The sequence below is a fragment of the Pseudorca crassidens genome, chromosome 10 (assembly GCF_039906515.1).
Source record: "Pseudorca crassidens isolate mPseCra1 chromosome 10, mPseCra1.hap1, whole genome shotgun sequence".
NCBI classification, from domain to species: Eukaryota; Metazoa; Chordata; class Mammalia; order Artiodactyla; family Delphinidae; genus Pseudorca; species Pseudorca crassidens.
The window spans coordinates 76,602,573-76,618,765 of record NC_090305.1 but is presented as its reverse complement, the minus strand read 5'-3'; the positions used below and the strand labels follow the sequence as shown (position 1 = coordinate 76,618,765).

General features: G+C 48.8%; 1 protein-coding gene across 7 annotated transcripts in view; it reads left to right on the top strand.

The window, feature by feature from the left end:
• Positions 1-384: 384 nt before the first annotated feature.
• ACOX2 (acyl-CoA oxidase 2) overlaps positions 385-16,193 on the top strand; it is a 35,730-nt gene continuing 19,921 nt past the window's right edge. For 3 of the 7 annotated variants that reach the window (XM_067754951.1, XM_067754948.1, XM_067754952.1), the window contains exons 1-9: positions 417-520; positions 2,548-2,723; positions 3,153-3,315; positions 3,526-3,677; positions 4,096-4,203; positions 6,346-6,465; positions 6,777-6,892; positions 7,579-7,751; positions 9,765-9,927. In XM_067754951.1, the coding sequence (XP_067611052.1) occupies positions 2,564-2,723; positions 3,153-3,315; positions 3,526-3,677; positions 4,096-4,203; positions 6,346-6,465; positions 6,777-6,892; positions 7,579-7,751; positions 9,765-9,927 (1,155 nt within the window). In that variant the 5' untranslated portion in view covers positions 417-520; positions 2,548-2,563. Of the gene's footprint in view, positions 521-2,469; positions 2,724-3,152; positions 3,405-3,525; positions 3,678-4,095; positions 4,204-6,345; positions 6,466-6,776; positions 6,893-7,578; positions 7,752-9,764; positions 9,928-16,193 lie in introns of those variants that run through there. The other 4 variants (XM_067754955.1, XM_067754950.1, XM_067754953.1 and 1 more) reach the window with 4 other exon arrangements.

Genomic DNA, 16,193 nt, shown 5'->3' with positions numbered 1-16,193 from the left:
GCTTTCCTTCATACCCTGTGAGTTATAGTTAAGGCAAGGGAAGCTTAGAGAGGGGAGGTAACTCAGAGTCATACCTCCAGGATTTGAACCCAGGTCTCTGGACTCCGGGTAGAGGCCTGTGGTGTTTCTTTCTGCAGAGTGAATGTGTGTGCATCTGACCAGCACAGGCTCTGGGAGGCGGGTCGGATAGGCAGGGAGAGAAAGGGAGAGACAGAGGCTCGGTAGCTGGCACTCACTAAGCTGCCCAGCCAGCCTCGTGCTGAGCTATCTATCCTGCTTCACACCCTCCTAGCAATCTCCCAGGGTAGCCCCCGACCAGGCACAGCGCGGTCACAACCACCAGAGGGAGGCAGGGGGACAGGAGAGTACATGCAATGAGCTCAACCAGGGAGAGCTGGGAGCCGAGGGCCTGCCAGGCCGCGCCCCTCCAGGGGAGGAGAAAGGGGCCGGGCCACCCGTGAGAGGCCTAGGCCTGCAGCTAGAGGCCAGGCCAGGCCGACTGTGCAGACACAGGACAGAGGTGAGTCGGGTGAACCGGGCCATAGGGTCCGGGAGGGACTGGGAGGCTCCTGAGGGCTGCACCCTCCCCGCAACTCCTACTGACTCTGAGAGCTGCCTTCTTCCAGTCGACCCCTATTTCCTAGACGCCACCTGTGAGCCGGGCCCTGTGCTAAGTGTGGGAGCCACAGCACGAATGTGACAAAGATCGTGGCCCTCTTGGAGTTTCCCTTTAAGTAGGCAGAGACAGCAATAAACAAAAACATAGCAAAGGAGCAAATTATGTTACGATAAGTGAAAAGAGCAGAGTGAGGGAGACTGGGAATGCTGGGGGAAGGGGCTCGGGATTCTAAAGAGGGTGGTCAGGTGGGCCTCACTGAGAAGGTGGCACTGATGAAGGACTTGCAGAGGTAGTGAGGGAGCCATGGGCACATTGGGGAAGGAGTGTTCCAGGCAGAGCACACAGCCCTGGCCTCTAGAGGCTGGAGGGTGAGGGGCGAGGCCTGGGTGTTGGAGCACAGCAAGGACGCAGCGGCAGTTAGAGCGCAGGAGGAAGACGCAGGGAGAGAGGAGACAGGCTAGAAGGCCTTGCAGGGATCCAGGGGGCAGCTGACGGGGGCGCTCCTTGAATGTGCCAGGCCCTTTGTCAGCATCCCACAGCCCTGTTGCCCACTTAGGGGTGTCGGTTTGTAAGCCTGTGGATGAATCCCATGTGCTACCGTACGTGTGGCTGCGTGACGTTACAAAGTCTCCTCTCTTCCCGAGGCTGCTGTCCTCTCTATAAAATACTTGTAACGACAGCGGTGTATCTGCAGGGTCGTGGTGGAGAAGAACAGGAATCAAAATAGTGGCCACCTGCAGGCTCTTGGGACCCCACAAAAGCAGAGCTGGCCTCCCCAGGCACTCACTGCCTTGGGACAGGGACATTCGAGTGAATGAGGAACTGCTCCTATTGTCCACTCTAATAGCACCCAGTGGGGGCACCGAAGGGCTGCTCGGTTCTCCCAGGGGGCACTGCCATCGGGAAGGCTTCTTAGAGGAGGTGGCCCTGGAGGCTGGGGCTCACTAGGAACACCAGGGGAAACAGCGGGGGCAAAGGGCAGGAGGAGAGGGAGAGGAGGCCTGGGTAGGCGGAGTGGGTGGATACGGGGCAAGGGGCGAGAGGTGGTGAGATGGCAGAGGGCATGGACTCCATACAACAAACAGCCGGACCCAAGCACCAGACTCCCAGCAGGGTACGAGGTCAACAACGTGACCGCAGTTTAGGAGCTCACCCTGGCAGCCAGAAGAGCAGATGAGAGGCACTGAGGCCAGGCGAGCGACGAAGGTGGCCGAGGTGGTAGCCAAGGGAATGGATGGAACACATGGATCTGAGAGACTCGAGAAGTAGAAAGGACTATACCTGCTGGTCGCCGGGCTGTGGGGAAACAGGGGCTCTGAGAGGCTGAGGGTTTGCTGTGAAGGACGCAGGGCCCACCGTGGCTGTGGAGGACACACAGGGGTCCCGGGGGAACATGGCACAGGCAAGGGGCAAGCTTCCTCCCCTCAGCTCCGCAGTACCCCTCAAGGCTCACGGAAATGGGCCAAACGAGTCTGGGACTTAGTCCCCCAGGTGCGGCTGTAGCATGGACAGAGCATGTGTTCTGTGGTCGGACCCGGTCCAACTCCTGGCCAGCAGTAGCTGTGCAGCTAGAGGCCATGCACTTAACCTCTCTAACATGAATTTCTTCGTACATGACCTTCATTGACTTTATGTGAGAATTTCCCCCAGGCAATCAGACCCTGTCCAAATCTTGGCTAGAACGCACTGAACTACTGTTTACTGAGCAGTTACTGCATACAGTCCTGGACAGTGCCTGGTACACAGCCAAGGGCCACAGGGGAGAGTGCGGGGGTGGAGTGGCACACGAGCATTTAAGGGAGGTTGCTTTCCTCCAAAGCAGGCCTCAGCTGACACTCAGCCCTGGGCAGTTCCTCCTGCACACAGGTTCTTAGCACAGCCCAAGGATCAGAGCACCCAGGCCACAAGTCTCTCTTCTCAGACACCAGGCAGACCCGGGCTAGGATGGGCAGTCCAGTGCACCGAGTGTCAATGGGGGACACCTGGAGCAGGCAAGTGCACCCTGACATAGAGAGCGAGCGGCACATGCAGTCCTTCTGCGTGGAGGAGCTCACCAACATCCTTGACGGAGGGGCCCAGAACACTGCGCTCCGGAGGGAAGTCGGTAAGAGGAGGCTGGGGAATGGAGCGTCTGCTTCGTGTCCATACGCTTTTCTTGGAAGAAGAGTCCCTCCATAGCAGTCCCACCTTCAAATAACAAACTCTGCTCTCAAAATTCCACTATTAGAGATTCATTCTTTTGGACTATGAAGGCATCTTTAACGTGTCAATATTTCCTGAGCCCCTCTCTGAGGGACAGAAGAGTCCTAGGCAGCAGAAGACCTGGATAGAGTCCTTATTCTTCCACTGCATAGCTTTGTAACCTTGGGCATCTCACTTTGCCACCTCTGGACCTCATTCATTGCATCTGTAAAATGACAGCAATGTCTGACTTCCTTTCCACATCCATGAGGCAAGTGGATGGGAAGATTTGAAGGTACCAGGAACCTCACCCAGGACGCTAAGCCCTCTCTCTGTTCTCTGTCCCTGACAGAAAGCATCATCCACAGTGACCCAGAGCTTAGCCTGAAGGATAATTATTTCATGACCCAGAATGAACGTTATGAAGCCGCCATTAAGAAGAAATTCCACGTCCAGATGTTAGCACAGCGCCTGGGCTGGTCTGAAGACAGTCGTGAATTATATTACGCTAACAGGTGCTCACACCCAGGGCAACCCCACCAGAGAGGAATTCACCTGGGATCCCCCAGAAAACCCAGCCCATGAGCTATTTTCCCCAACAAAGGTACTACCTGTTGGGAAAGAAGGATATCAGGTGCCCCTTCCCTCCTGCACCCTGCCAGCCTGAGGGTACCGGGGCCCTTGTCTCCAATGGGCTGTTCAACCACTGTGTCTCTCCCCTGCAGAAGCCTTTCTGGAGATCTGGGCTTAGCGTTACAATTCGTCTTCCAGAAAGCGCTCAGGAGCCTCGGCTCAGAGGAGCAGATTGCCAAGTGGGACCCACTCTGCAACAAGTTACAGATCCTTGCGACATACGCCCAGACAGAACTGGGGCACGGTGAGCCAGGGCTGCTGGGTGCAGTGTACAGGTGTGCACTGCACAGTTCCAGAGGGCCCATTCACATCTCACTAGTCATAGGTTTATATATTTAATATGAAGATGTTACAGCAGGTGGCAGTTAAAGGTCTTGAGGAGGGGGTGATTTTTTCTAATTTACACGAACATATTGTATGATCTAGTGGTGAGGCAAGGTGTTCCTTCTGGAAATGTCAGCCACCATTCCCTATCATGGGCTGGCCACGTGCCCCCCAAAGAGCCCACCGGTGAAAGGAGAGAAATGCCTGTGAGTACAGCTGGGAGCTACCCCGACTCCATACTGCACTGACGACTGGGGGCTCCAGGCCGACCTAGACACTGCGCCCCCGGTGAGATTCCAACCATGGCCCAATGTCTAACTCCCCTCCTTGATGCCCAGGGACATATCTTCAGGGCCTGGAGACTGAAGCCACCTACGATGCAGCCACCCAGGAGTTTGTGGTGCACAGCCCCACGCTGACTGCCATCAAATGGTGGCCTGGGGACCGTGAGTATAGTATCCCTTCATCCCCCCAACCCCCGCCACCTGCCCCCAAGGAGAACAAAGCTGGACCGCAGAATAGCACTGACTTTGATGTTCAACAGACCTCAGGTTGATTCCCTGTTCTAGGCTGGTGACCTTGGGCAAGTGAATACGTCTCCCCGAGCCCCAGGTTCTTACGTAGTAAAACAGGTGGGATATGAAGAATTTCATCAGTGAGTGGCTGAGAGGCCGCCAAGGGAACTTTGAAATAGCTGAGGAAACTGACCCAAACTTTGGGGGCTGACGGTCAAGGTCTCTCTCACATGCACACTGCCCCCACGCCCTCCACACACAGCACTCGCCACAGCCCCTGTTCCTCTCATCTCCCAAGTTAATGATTAAGCTTGCCACCAGCCAGCACACAGGGTACAGTCAATGCGAAAAACGTCCCTCCCTTCCCCTGCTCCAGACACTCAGAAGGGCTCAGGCCCACCCCCAGCGCCAATCAAGCCACCGGTGCCACATCACCCCCTGTGGCCACCAGGTGCAGGCTGCACCCACCGTGCTTCCCAGAGTCTCAGTGATTTGCCAAGCCCCAAGGAGCAGGGTTCCACCAGGACCCTCTTCCTCTGATTTGAGAATACGTCTCTGAGGATACATCTGTGGCACTTGGGGACCCATTAGGTGAACACTTATATGGGAAAAAAAAAATACAAGTGTGAGGAGTCCAACTAAAGCAGAAAGAGAGAGAGGGAGAGGTGAGAGACAAGCAGAGAGGGAGAAAGACTGAGAGAAGGAGAGAGAAGTGGAGAGACAGGCCAGAGAAATAAGAGAGCGATGCTCGGGGCGGGGAGGTGGGGCGTGGTGATCAATGACCACTGACAAAACTGCAGAAAAAAAGAAACCAGCCTTTGAAATCAGGCAGGGTTCAAACCCGGGCTCTGCCCCGTTCAGGCCAGTGACCTTGAGCACATCACTCCGTTCTCTGAGCCTCAGTTTCCTTTTCTGGAAAATGGGACTTCAGCTTACCTGTCCTGCAAAGACCGCAAAGCAACAGCACAGGGGCGGTACCACCTGGATTTTGGTAAATGCTAGCTATCTGTATTCATATTATTAGGCTGATGGCAGAGAGAGTCATTAATACGTTTTTGAGGACAGAAAAAAAGCAAGCTTGTTTATTTCACAGTGCCCTTTGCAAGTCGCTGCTAGGTTTGTTTGGCTTTTTGGGGGTAGTTCCCCCTCTTTGTGAACAGGGACTTTTTCAGGTCTCAAAGGTGCCCATCTGCTAGGGTGGGCAGCAATGCACACATCTCCCTATGACTTGGGACCCATGTTCTGACCACAGATCCTGACATACGTACCCCAGCAGCTATGATATAAAAATCCTGTCTCCTTGATTCCAAAGGAAATGACTCAAGAGCACACACTTCAGTCAGAAGACTGTAGTAAGACCAAGTTTTAAAAGATGCAGAGCTTTTCCAGATTGCTCCATTTGGGGTGATTTCCTTAAAATCCATAGCCTTTGTCAAGCTTTGCCTTTGGAAGAAAGAGCGGCCAGAGGGCATAGAGGGCTTTCGTCCCCTCAAGATCTCCATCAGCCTCCTTGAGCCTTCCCTAGCCCATGGGGATCCTGCCTGTGTATCGTAGGGTGGTTCCTATACAAACCTGACGTTTAGACAAAACCCCCTGTATCTCCAGCCACCAACCCAGTGCATTCTAGAGCCAGACACTCACATTAAAGCTCTCTGGATGGTTCCAGTCATTTCCAAGGACGAGTAAAGGCCTTATGAATCAAGGGGTATCCTGACCAAGCACCCCTTGGCTGCCCTGGATGCCACCACCTCCGCTGCCTGGCCCCAACAAGCCAGTCCAGTCCTCAAGCTTCTGAGCAGGCTGTTCCCTCTGCCTTGCATACCCTGTCCTGTGCGGTTCCCCTAGAAAACACCCTCTGTCCTCCAGGCTCCTCGTGCCTCCTCCCCTGACCCACACCCTCCAAGGTGGTTCAAACAAAGCCCCATTCCAGCCTCACAGAGTGTCCTGCCCTTCCCGTACCACCACACTGGTCCTCACAGACTAGGCCCACACCCAGGGTCCTGATGGGGAGGGTTAGCCTGCCTGCTCTGTACATCAGGGATCACGCTGGGCTTCTCACCTCTCTACCCTCAGTGGGACGGTCGGCCACCCATGCCCTGGTCCAGGCCCAGCTGATCTGCTCAGGAGCCCAGCAGGGCATGCATGCCTTTATTGTGCCCATCCGGAGTCTCGAGGACCACAGCCCACTGCCCGGTAAGCTCATGCTGCTTCCTCCAGGACTTCCTCCAGGACTCCCTGTCCTGGGGGCCCCAGAGGTCCATGGAAGAAACTGGGGCATGTCTCCCTTGGGCAGGGAGGGGTCCAGTTGTACAGGCCTGGCGCTAACTGGCTTGATGACTATGAGCAAGGCCCAGCACCTGACCTCAGCTTGGTCACCTGCAAACAGGTATGATAACCCCAATGTCACAGGCTGCTGGCAGGCTCAGATGAGCTGGAATGTGGGTGTTGGTACCTAACACACAAGCACTCAACTGATGGACGTTCCTACCTCTGTCTCCTCCTAGGAATCACCGTTGGAGACATTGGGCCCAAGATGGACTTTGACCACTCGGATAATGGCTTCCTGCAACTGGACCATGTGCGCATCCCCAGGGAGAACATGCTGAGCCGCTTTGCACAGGTGGGGTCCCGGGGAGGCTGCAAGCCTGCACTGCCTGGAGAGGGGACAGAGGCACCCTGTAGGCTGCTGCTGCCTCCGGGCCCTTCTCTACAGAGCTGAGTTTGGGGCACCCCTCCCAGAGAGGCTCTGGTGTCCCACAGACCTGAGTAAAACCCCAGCTTAGGAGCTTTATGATTTGGGGCCAGTCACGTGGCCTCTCTGAACCTCAGAGTTCTCATGGGTAAATGCTCACCTCGTGGGGTGACAGCGCAATCGTGGGGTAGGGTGGCAAGGCAATCTGAGGAAAAGAGGAACGGGCTGAGGACGATGTGCATATCGACCTACAGCGCAGCCTGGACACAGCCAGCCACTGCACAGCCAGCAGCCAAGTGCTGGAGCAAGCTCTGGAGGCCTCCATTTTGCCAGGCGTTACCATGGAAGTGTGGGGAGGTCTGGGGTGTCACAGGAGAGGAGCAGTGAACCAAGACACTCGGGCAGCGGCTATTGAGCAACAAGCACAGGAGCGTTTCAGTTTTAAGAATCAGCGTGGTCACACCAGCACATTCTGGCTGGCGGCTGGCTATGTCTGTCCCGGGTGAGCAGTTTGAGGACTGTGGTGCTCTCAGGGCATGGAGGGCCACAGTTCTGGGTGTGGGGAAGGCTGGGGAGCCCTGGCTCAGACCCACTGCCTGTCCTTGGTCTACCAGGTCTTGCCAGATGGTACCTACATCAAGCTCGGAACAGCAAAGAGCAACTACCTCAGCATGGTGGTGGTGCGGGTGGACATGCTGTCAAACGAGGTCATACCACTGCTGCAGAAGGCCTGTGTCATTGCCATCCGCTACTCCGTCATACGCCACCAATCCCGGCTCCAGCCCAGGCAAGCGGCGCCCAGAGGAGCCACCGCAGCCCGGGCTACCTCGATCCCACAGTGCCTACCCCCTGACACCAACCCTCTGCCAGAGTGGGGTGCTGGGAGCACACGTTCCCCCCCCCCCTTGCACACACATCCGCCTGGACCTGGCCCATCGGGTCTGTGGGGTCTCTATCTGGCTCTCTCTAATCCAGGCTGACCAGCTGGCCCAACCTATGTCTGTCAGTGTCTGGCCCCATCAGGCTCTGTGTGATCTTGTGTCTCTGGCCCTGTACCACCACATCTGACTCAGTCTGTCCAACAAACTCGGACTGTTTCCCAGTTGGGTATGGCTGTGACTGGCTGAGTGTATCTGGATCGGCTGGGCACCAAGCTGTGGGTGAATGGGGCTCCCGAGATTGTTCTGTCTGCCCAGTGAGTGACTGTGTCTGGAAAAACCCAGCTGTCACGCCAGACTGTATTTGGCTACAGTTGATTCTGTACGTCCACGCCTGCACCCATTTTGTTGGACGTGGTTCTGTCTGGCTAATAGCTCTACTCCATGGCACCAAAGGGCTCACTGTACCCTCTGCTTTGATGTGAGTATGTGTACACACGCATGTGCGCACACACACACACACAAGGTTATCAGATTCAGCAAATAAAAATACAGGACTGCCAGTTACATTTCAATTTTAGGTAAACAAATAATTTTTTAGGATACATATGTCCCAAATGGGCACATACCCAGCATGCAGCAAACTGGAGCCTGGGCATATGGGGCCGCAGCATGAGCACAGGGAGAGAGGGTGGGGCTGGACACAGCATGACTGACCGAACTCATGGAGCAGAGACGAGCTTTAACCTGGCAGTTCTCGCCCCAACTATAGTAAGCGCCCCTTGGCAAGTCCTTTGCCCTCTCTGGGCCTATCTTCTCACTTGTAAAGGAAAGAGTGAGGTTACCAGGACTGGAACTTGAGGATGTCTGGCTCAAGAGGCCGGTGGTATTCCACACCATGGGCTCAAGGATCCAGAGTTCTCTAACGCAAAACGGGCTGAGGGTCGAACACCAGGCAGACCCGGTGCCACCCTCAGCTCCGCCACTTCCGGGAGCTTAGATTAGCCACCCCACCTCTTTGTCCCTCAGCTTCCTCGTCAACTAAATGGGCGTGACAAAAACGCTCTTCCAGGGTGGTGCTAGGGCTGAAATGCAGTGAAGCATGCCAGGCCCTCAGCCCAGGGTCCTTTACTGGCAAACCCAAATCACCCTCAGCCAGCCTGGCTTCAGAATCCCGGGCTGAGGGAGTCTTCTCTGGGGGACAGGGGAGCTGGGAAGGAGGTATTGCCAATGATATCCTGTCGGAGCCCAGTCTTCTGGGTTGCATAAGACTGGGATGGTTATAATAGTACATGTCCAGGTGAGGGGCTGCTGGCCCAGAGAAGAGACACCAGGTTTCTCCCCATCAGCCACGGGAGGCGTCTCACATTCACACTCTGTTTCAATCCACTAATAGTTACCGAAGGCCCCTAATGCTGAACAGAGTCTCCAGCACTGAGAACACAGCAACGGACAAGGCGGGTGCAATCCTACCTCGGAATTCCATCCAACCCAAGTTCACATCCTCAGTTATCAATTAGGTTCCACATATTTCCCAGCACACAGCACATGCACCTGGACAGTGAAAGGTCAAGGTTCAAATAATCAGGGCTTCAGGGCCACAACCCCTCACCCAAAATCCTTGAGGCCAGATCTGCTGGAATTCAGAACTTTCCAGATTTTTAGCAGGTTAATACGGTGCGTATACTGTAAACCTCCACAACGGGCAGCACCCATAAGCGGACATGTTAATATTTCTACAGTGAAATGTGTGGATATTCATGTTAGATGGAATTTTAAGATTATTACTAGCGTCACGTCAGTCTACGTCAAATTTTGCAGTGAGCTATAAAAAAATGTCCGTTTTTAAGGATTTTATGGCACTGGGAATATGGGAAGATGGATGTGGCAGGTAGCAAATCTTCTGCTTTTCTTCCCCTCAGTGACCCAGAGGCAAAAGTCCTGGACTACCAGACACAGCAGCAGAAACTCTTTCCTCCGCTGGCCAAGGCCTATGCATTCCACTTCGTGGCAAAGAGCCTCTTGGAATTCTTCCATCGCTCCTACAGTTCCATTTTGGACAGAGACTTCAGACTCCTGCCTGAGGTATACCTGCTTTCTCTGGGGGGCAGGAGCTGGGACCATGGCTGAAATGGTCCTCCCACTGGGAAGCAGCCCCAATCCTGCCCCCATGGGCTCTTTCCACTTTCTCCCTCTGCAGACTTCCAACATCCCAGGTGAACTGTACCCTGACATATAAATCCACCTACAACTGGCCCCCAGGAAGCTCCAAACATGTTAGAGGAAATGATCGCAGATAGTGTATAGAACACAGGTGCACAATCCCTAGTGTGTTTTTTTGTTTTTATAAATTTATTTATTTATTTATTTTTGGCTGTGTTGGGTCTTCGTTGCTGCGCGCAGGCTTTCTCTAGTTGCGGCGAGTGGGGGCTACTCTTCCTTGCGGTGCGTGGGATTCTCATTGCAGTGGCTTCTCTTTTTTTTTTTTAATTTTATTTTTTTTTATACAGCAGGTTCTTATTAGTTATCTATTTGATATATATTAGTGTATACATGTCAATCCCAATCTCCCAATTCATCACACCACCCCCAACCCCGCTTTCCCCCCTTGGTGTTTGTTCTCTACATCTGTGTCTCTATTTCTGCCTTGCAAATGGGTGCATCTGTACCATTTTTCTAGATGCCACATATATGCGTTCATATACGATATTTGTTTTTCTCTTTCTGATTTACTTCACTCCATATGACAGTCTCTAGGTCCATTCACATCCCTACAAATGACCCAATTTCGTTCCTTTTTATGGCTGAGTAATACTCCATTGTATATATGTACCACATCTTCTTTATCCATTCGTCTGACAATGGGCATTTATGTTGGTTCCATGTCCTGGCTATTGTAAATAGTGCTGCAATGTACATTAGAATGCATTTGTCTTTTTGAATTATGGTTTTCTCTAGGTATGCCCAGTAGTGGGATTGCTGGGTCATATGGTAATTCTATTTTTAGTTTTTTAAGGAACCTCCATACTATTCTCCATAGTGGCTGTATCAATTTACATTCCCACCAACAGTGCAGGAGGGTTCCCTTTTCTCCACACCCTCTGCAGCATTTGTTGTTTGTAGATTTTCTGATGATGCCCATTCTAACTGGTATGAGGTGATACCTCATTGTAGTTTTGATTTGCATTTCTCTAATCATTAGTGATGTTGAGCAGCTTTTCATGTGCCTCTTGGCCATCTGCATGTCTTCTCTGGAGAAATGACTATTTAGGTCTTCTGCTCATTTTTTGATTGGGTTGTCTGCTTTTTTAATATTGAGCTGCATGAGCTGTTTAAATATTTTGGAGATTAATCCTTTGTTGATTCATGTGCAAATATTTTCTCCCATTCTGAGGGTTGTCTTTTCATCTTGTTTATAGTTTCCTTTGCTGTGCAAAAGCTTTGAAGTTTCATTAGGTCCCATTTGTTTATTTTTGTTTATATTTCCATTACTCTAGGAGGTGGGTCAAAAAAGATCTTGCTGTGATTTATGTCAAGAGTGTTCTGCCTATGTTTTCCTCTAAGAGTTTTATAATGTCTGGCCTTACATTTAGGTCTTTAATCTATTTTGAGTTTATTTTTGTGTATGGTGTTAAGGAGTGCTCTAATTTCATTCTTTTACATGTAGCTGTCCAGTTTTCCCAGCACCACTTATTGAAGACACTGTCTTTTCTCCATTGTATATCCTTGCCTCCTTTTTCATAGATTAGCTGACCATAGGAGTGTGGTTTTATCGCTGGGCTTTCTATCCTGTTCCATTGATCTATATTTCTGTTTTTGTGCCAGTACTGTATTGTCTTGATTACTGTAGCTCTGTTGTATAGTATGAAGTCAGGGAGTCTGATTCCCCCAGCTCTGTTTTTTTTCCCTCAAGATTGCTTTGGCTATTCGGGGTCTTTTGTGTCTTCATACAAATTTTAAGATTTTTTGTTCTAGCTCTGTAAAAAATGCCACTGATAATTTGATAGGGATTGCATTGAATCTGTAGATTGCTTTGGGTAGTATAGTCATTTTCACAATATTGATTCTTCCAAACCAAGAACATGGTATATCTCTCCATCTGTTGCTATCATCTTTGATTTCTTTCCTCAGTGTCTTATAGTTTTCTGAGTACAGGTCTTTTACCTCCTTAGATAGGTTTATTCCTAGGTATTTTATTCTTTCTGTTACAATGGGGAATGGGATTGTTTCCTTAATTTCTCTTGCTGATCCTTCATTGTTTAGTGTATAGGAATGCAAGAGATTTCTGTGCATTAATTTTGTATCCTGCAACTTTACCAAATTCATTGATTAGGTCTAGTAGTTTTCTGGTGGCATCTTTAGGATTCTCTATGTATAGTATCATGTCATATGCAAACAGTGATCCAGTTTTACTTCTTCTTTTCCAATTTGGATTCCATTTATTTCTTCTTCTCTGATTGCCGTGGCTAAAATTTCCAAAACTATGTTGAATAATAGTGGCGAGAGTGGACATTCTTGTCTTGTTCCTGATCTTAAAGGAAATGCTTTCAGTTTTTCACCACTGAGAATGATTCCTGCTGTGGGTTTGTCATATATGGTCTTTATTATGTGGAGGTAGGTTCCCTCTATGCCCACTTTCTGGAGAGTTTTTATCATAAATGGGTGCTGACTTTTGTCAAAAGCTTCTTCTCCATCTATTGAGATGATCATACAGTTGCTATTCTTCAATTTGTTAATATGGTGTATCACATTGATTGATTTGTGTATATTGAGGAATCCTTGCATCCCTGGGATAAATCCCACTTGATCACGGTGTATGATCTTCTTAATGTGCTGTTGGATTCTGTTTGCTAGTATTTTGTTGAGGATTTTTGCATCTATATTCATCAGTGATATTGGTCTCTAATTTTCTTTTTTTGTAGAATCTTTGTCTGGTTTTGGTATCAGGGTGATGGGGGACTCATAGAATGAGTTTGGGAGTGTTCTTTCCTCTGCAAGTTTTTGGAAAGAGTTTGAGAAGGATGGGTGTTAGCTCTTCTCTAAATGTTTGATAGAATTCACCTATGAAGCCATCTGGTCCTGGACTTTTGCTTGTTGGAAGATTTTTAATCACAGTTTCAATTGCATTACTTGTGATTGGTCTGTTATTTTCTATTTCTTCCTGGTTCAGTCTTAGAAGGTTATACCTTCTAGGAATTTGTCCATTTCTTCCAGGTTGTCCATTTTATTGGCATAGAGTTGCTTGTAGTAGTCTCTTTTGATGTGCTGCGGTGTCTGTTGTAACTTCTCCTTCTTCATTTCTAATTTTACTGATTTAAGTCCTCTCCCTCTTTTTCTTGATGAGTCTGGCTAAAGGTTTATCAATTTTATCTTCTCAAAGAACCAGCTTTTAGTTTTATTGGTCTTTGCTATTGTTTTCCTTATTTCTATTTCATTTATTTCTGCTCTTATCTTTATGTTTCTTTCCTTCTACTAATTTTGGGTTTTCTTTGTTCTTCTTTCTCCAGTTCCTTTAGGTGTAAGGTTAGATTGTTTATTTGAGATATTTCTGGTTTCTTGAGGTAGGATTGTATTGCTATAAACTTCCCTCTTAGAACTGCTTTTGCTGCATCCCATAGGTTTTGGATCATCGTGCTTTTGTTGTCAACTGTCTCTAGGTATTTTTTGATTTCCTCTTTGATTTCTTCAGTGATCTCTTGGTTATTTAGTAATGTATTGTTTAGCTTCCACGTGTTTGTGTTTTTTATGGGTTTTTTTCCCTGTAATTTATTTCTAATCTCATAGTGCTGTGGTCAGAAAAGATGCTTGATATGATTTCAATTTTCTTAAACTTACCGAGGCTTGATGTGTGACCCAAGATGTGATCTATCCTGGAGAATGTTCCGTGTGCACTTGAGAAGAAAGTGTAATCTGTTGTTTTTGGATGAAATGTCCTATAAATATCAATTAAATCTATCTGGTGTACTGTGTCATTTAAAGCTTGTATTTCCTTATTAATTTTCTGTCTGGATGATCTGTCCATTGGTGTAAGTGAGGTGTTAAAGTCCCCCACTATGACTGTGTTACTGTCGATTTCCTCTTTTATAGCTGTTAGCAGTTGCCTTATGTATTGAGGTGCTCCTATGTTGGGTGCATATATATTTATAATTGTTATATCTCCTTCTTGGATTGATCCCTTGATCATTATGTAGTGTCCTTCCTTGTCTCTTGTAACATTCTTTACTTTAAAGTCTATTTTATCTGAAATGAGTATTGCTACTCCAGTTTTCTTTTGATTTCCATTTGCATGGAATACCTTTTTCCATTCTCTCACTTTCAGTCTGTATGTGTCCCTAGGTCTGAAGTGGGTCTCTTGTAGACAGCATATATATGTATATATATATATATATATATATGGGTCTTGTTTTTGTATCTATTCAGCAAGCTTATGCCTTTTGGTTGGAACATTTAATCCATTTACATTTAAGTTAATTATCGATATGTATGTTCCTATTACCATTTTCTTAATTGTTTTGGGCTTGTTTTTGTAGGTCCTTTCTTTCTTTTGTGTTTTCCACTTAGAGACGTTCCTTTAGCATTTGTTGTAGAGCTGGTTTGGTGGTGCTGAATTCTCTTAGCTTTTGCTTGTCTGTAAAGCTTTTGATTTCTCTATCGAATCTGAATGAGATCCTTGCCTGGTAGAGTAACCTTGGTTGTACATTCTTCCCTTTCATCACTTTAAGTATATCGTGTCACTCCCTTCTGGCTTGTAGAGTTTCTGCTGAGAAATCAGCTTTTAACCTTATGGGAGTTCCCTTGTATGTTATTTGTCATTTTTCCCTTGTTGCTTTTAATAATTTTTGTCTTTAATTTTTGTAAATTTGATTACTGTGTGTCTTGGTGTGTTTCTCCTTGGGTTTATCCTGCCTGGGACTCTGCACTTCCTGGATTTGGGTGGCTATTTCCTTTCCCATGTTTGGGAAGTTTTCGACTATAATCTCTTCAAATATTTTCTCTAGTCCTTTCTCTCTCTCTTCTCCTTCTGGGACCCCTAAAATGCAAATGTGGTGTGTTTAATGTTGTCCCAGAGGTCTCTTAGGCTGTCTTCATTTCTTTTCATTCTTTCTTCTTTATTCTGTTCTGTGGCAGTGAATTCTACCATTCTGTCTCCCAGGTCACTTATCTGTTCTCCTGCCTCGGTTATTCTGCTATTGATTCCTTCTAGTGTAGTTTTCATTTCAGTTATTGAATTGTTCATCTGTGTTTGTTTGTTCTTTAATTCTTCTAGGTCTTTGTTAAACATTTCTTGCATCTTCTCAATCTTTGCCTCCATTCTTTTTCCGAGGTCCTGGATCATATTCACTATCATTATTCTGAATTCTTTTTCTGGAAGGCTGCCTGTCTCCACTTCATTTAGTTGTTTTTCTGGGGTTTTATCTTGTTCCTTCATCTGGTACATAGTCCTCTATCTTTCTGTGAATGTGGTTTTCTTTCCACAGGCTGCAGGACTGTAGTTCTTCTTGCTTCTGCTGTCTGCCCTCTGGTGGATGAGGCTATCTAAGAGGCTTATGCAAGCTTCTTGATGGGAGGGACTGGTGGTGGTAGAGCTGGGTGTTGCTCTGGTGGGCAGAGCTCAGTAAAACTTTAATCTGCTTGTCTGCTGATGGGTGGGGCTGAGTTCACTCCCTGTTGGGTGTTTGGCCTGAGATGATCCAGCACTGGAGGCTACAGGCTCTTTGGTGGGGCTAATGGCAGACTCCGGGAGGGCTCATGCCAAGGAGTACTTCCCAGATCTTCTGCTTCCAGTGTCCTTGTCCCCGCAGTGAGCCAAGCCAACCCCCGCCTCTGCAGGAGACCCTCCAACACTAGTAGGTAGGTCTGGTTCAGTCTCCTATGGGGTCATTGCTCCTTCCCCTGGGTCCTGATGTGCACACTACTTTGTGTGTGCCCTCCAAGAGTGGAGGCTCTGTTTCCCCCAGTCCTGTTGAAGTCCTGCAATCAAATCCCACTAGCCTTCAAAGTCTGATTCTCTGGGAATTCCTCCTCCCAGGTCCTTTGCCAGACCCCCAGGTTGGGAAGCCTGACGTGGGGCTCAGAACCTTCACTCCAGTGGGTGGACTTCTGTGGTATAAGTATTCTCCAGCTTGTGACTCACCCACCCAGCGGTTATGGGATTTGATTTTATTGTGATTGCGCCCCTTCTATTGTCTCATTGCAGCTTCTCCTTTGTCTTTGGATGTGGGGTATCTTGAACTTTTTTGGTGAGTTCCAGTGTCTTTCTGTCGATGACTGTTCAGCAATTAGTTGTGATTCCAGTGCTCCCGCAAGAAGAAGTGAGCTCATGTCCTCCTACTTCACCATCTTGAACCAAT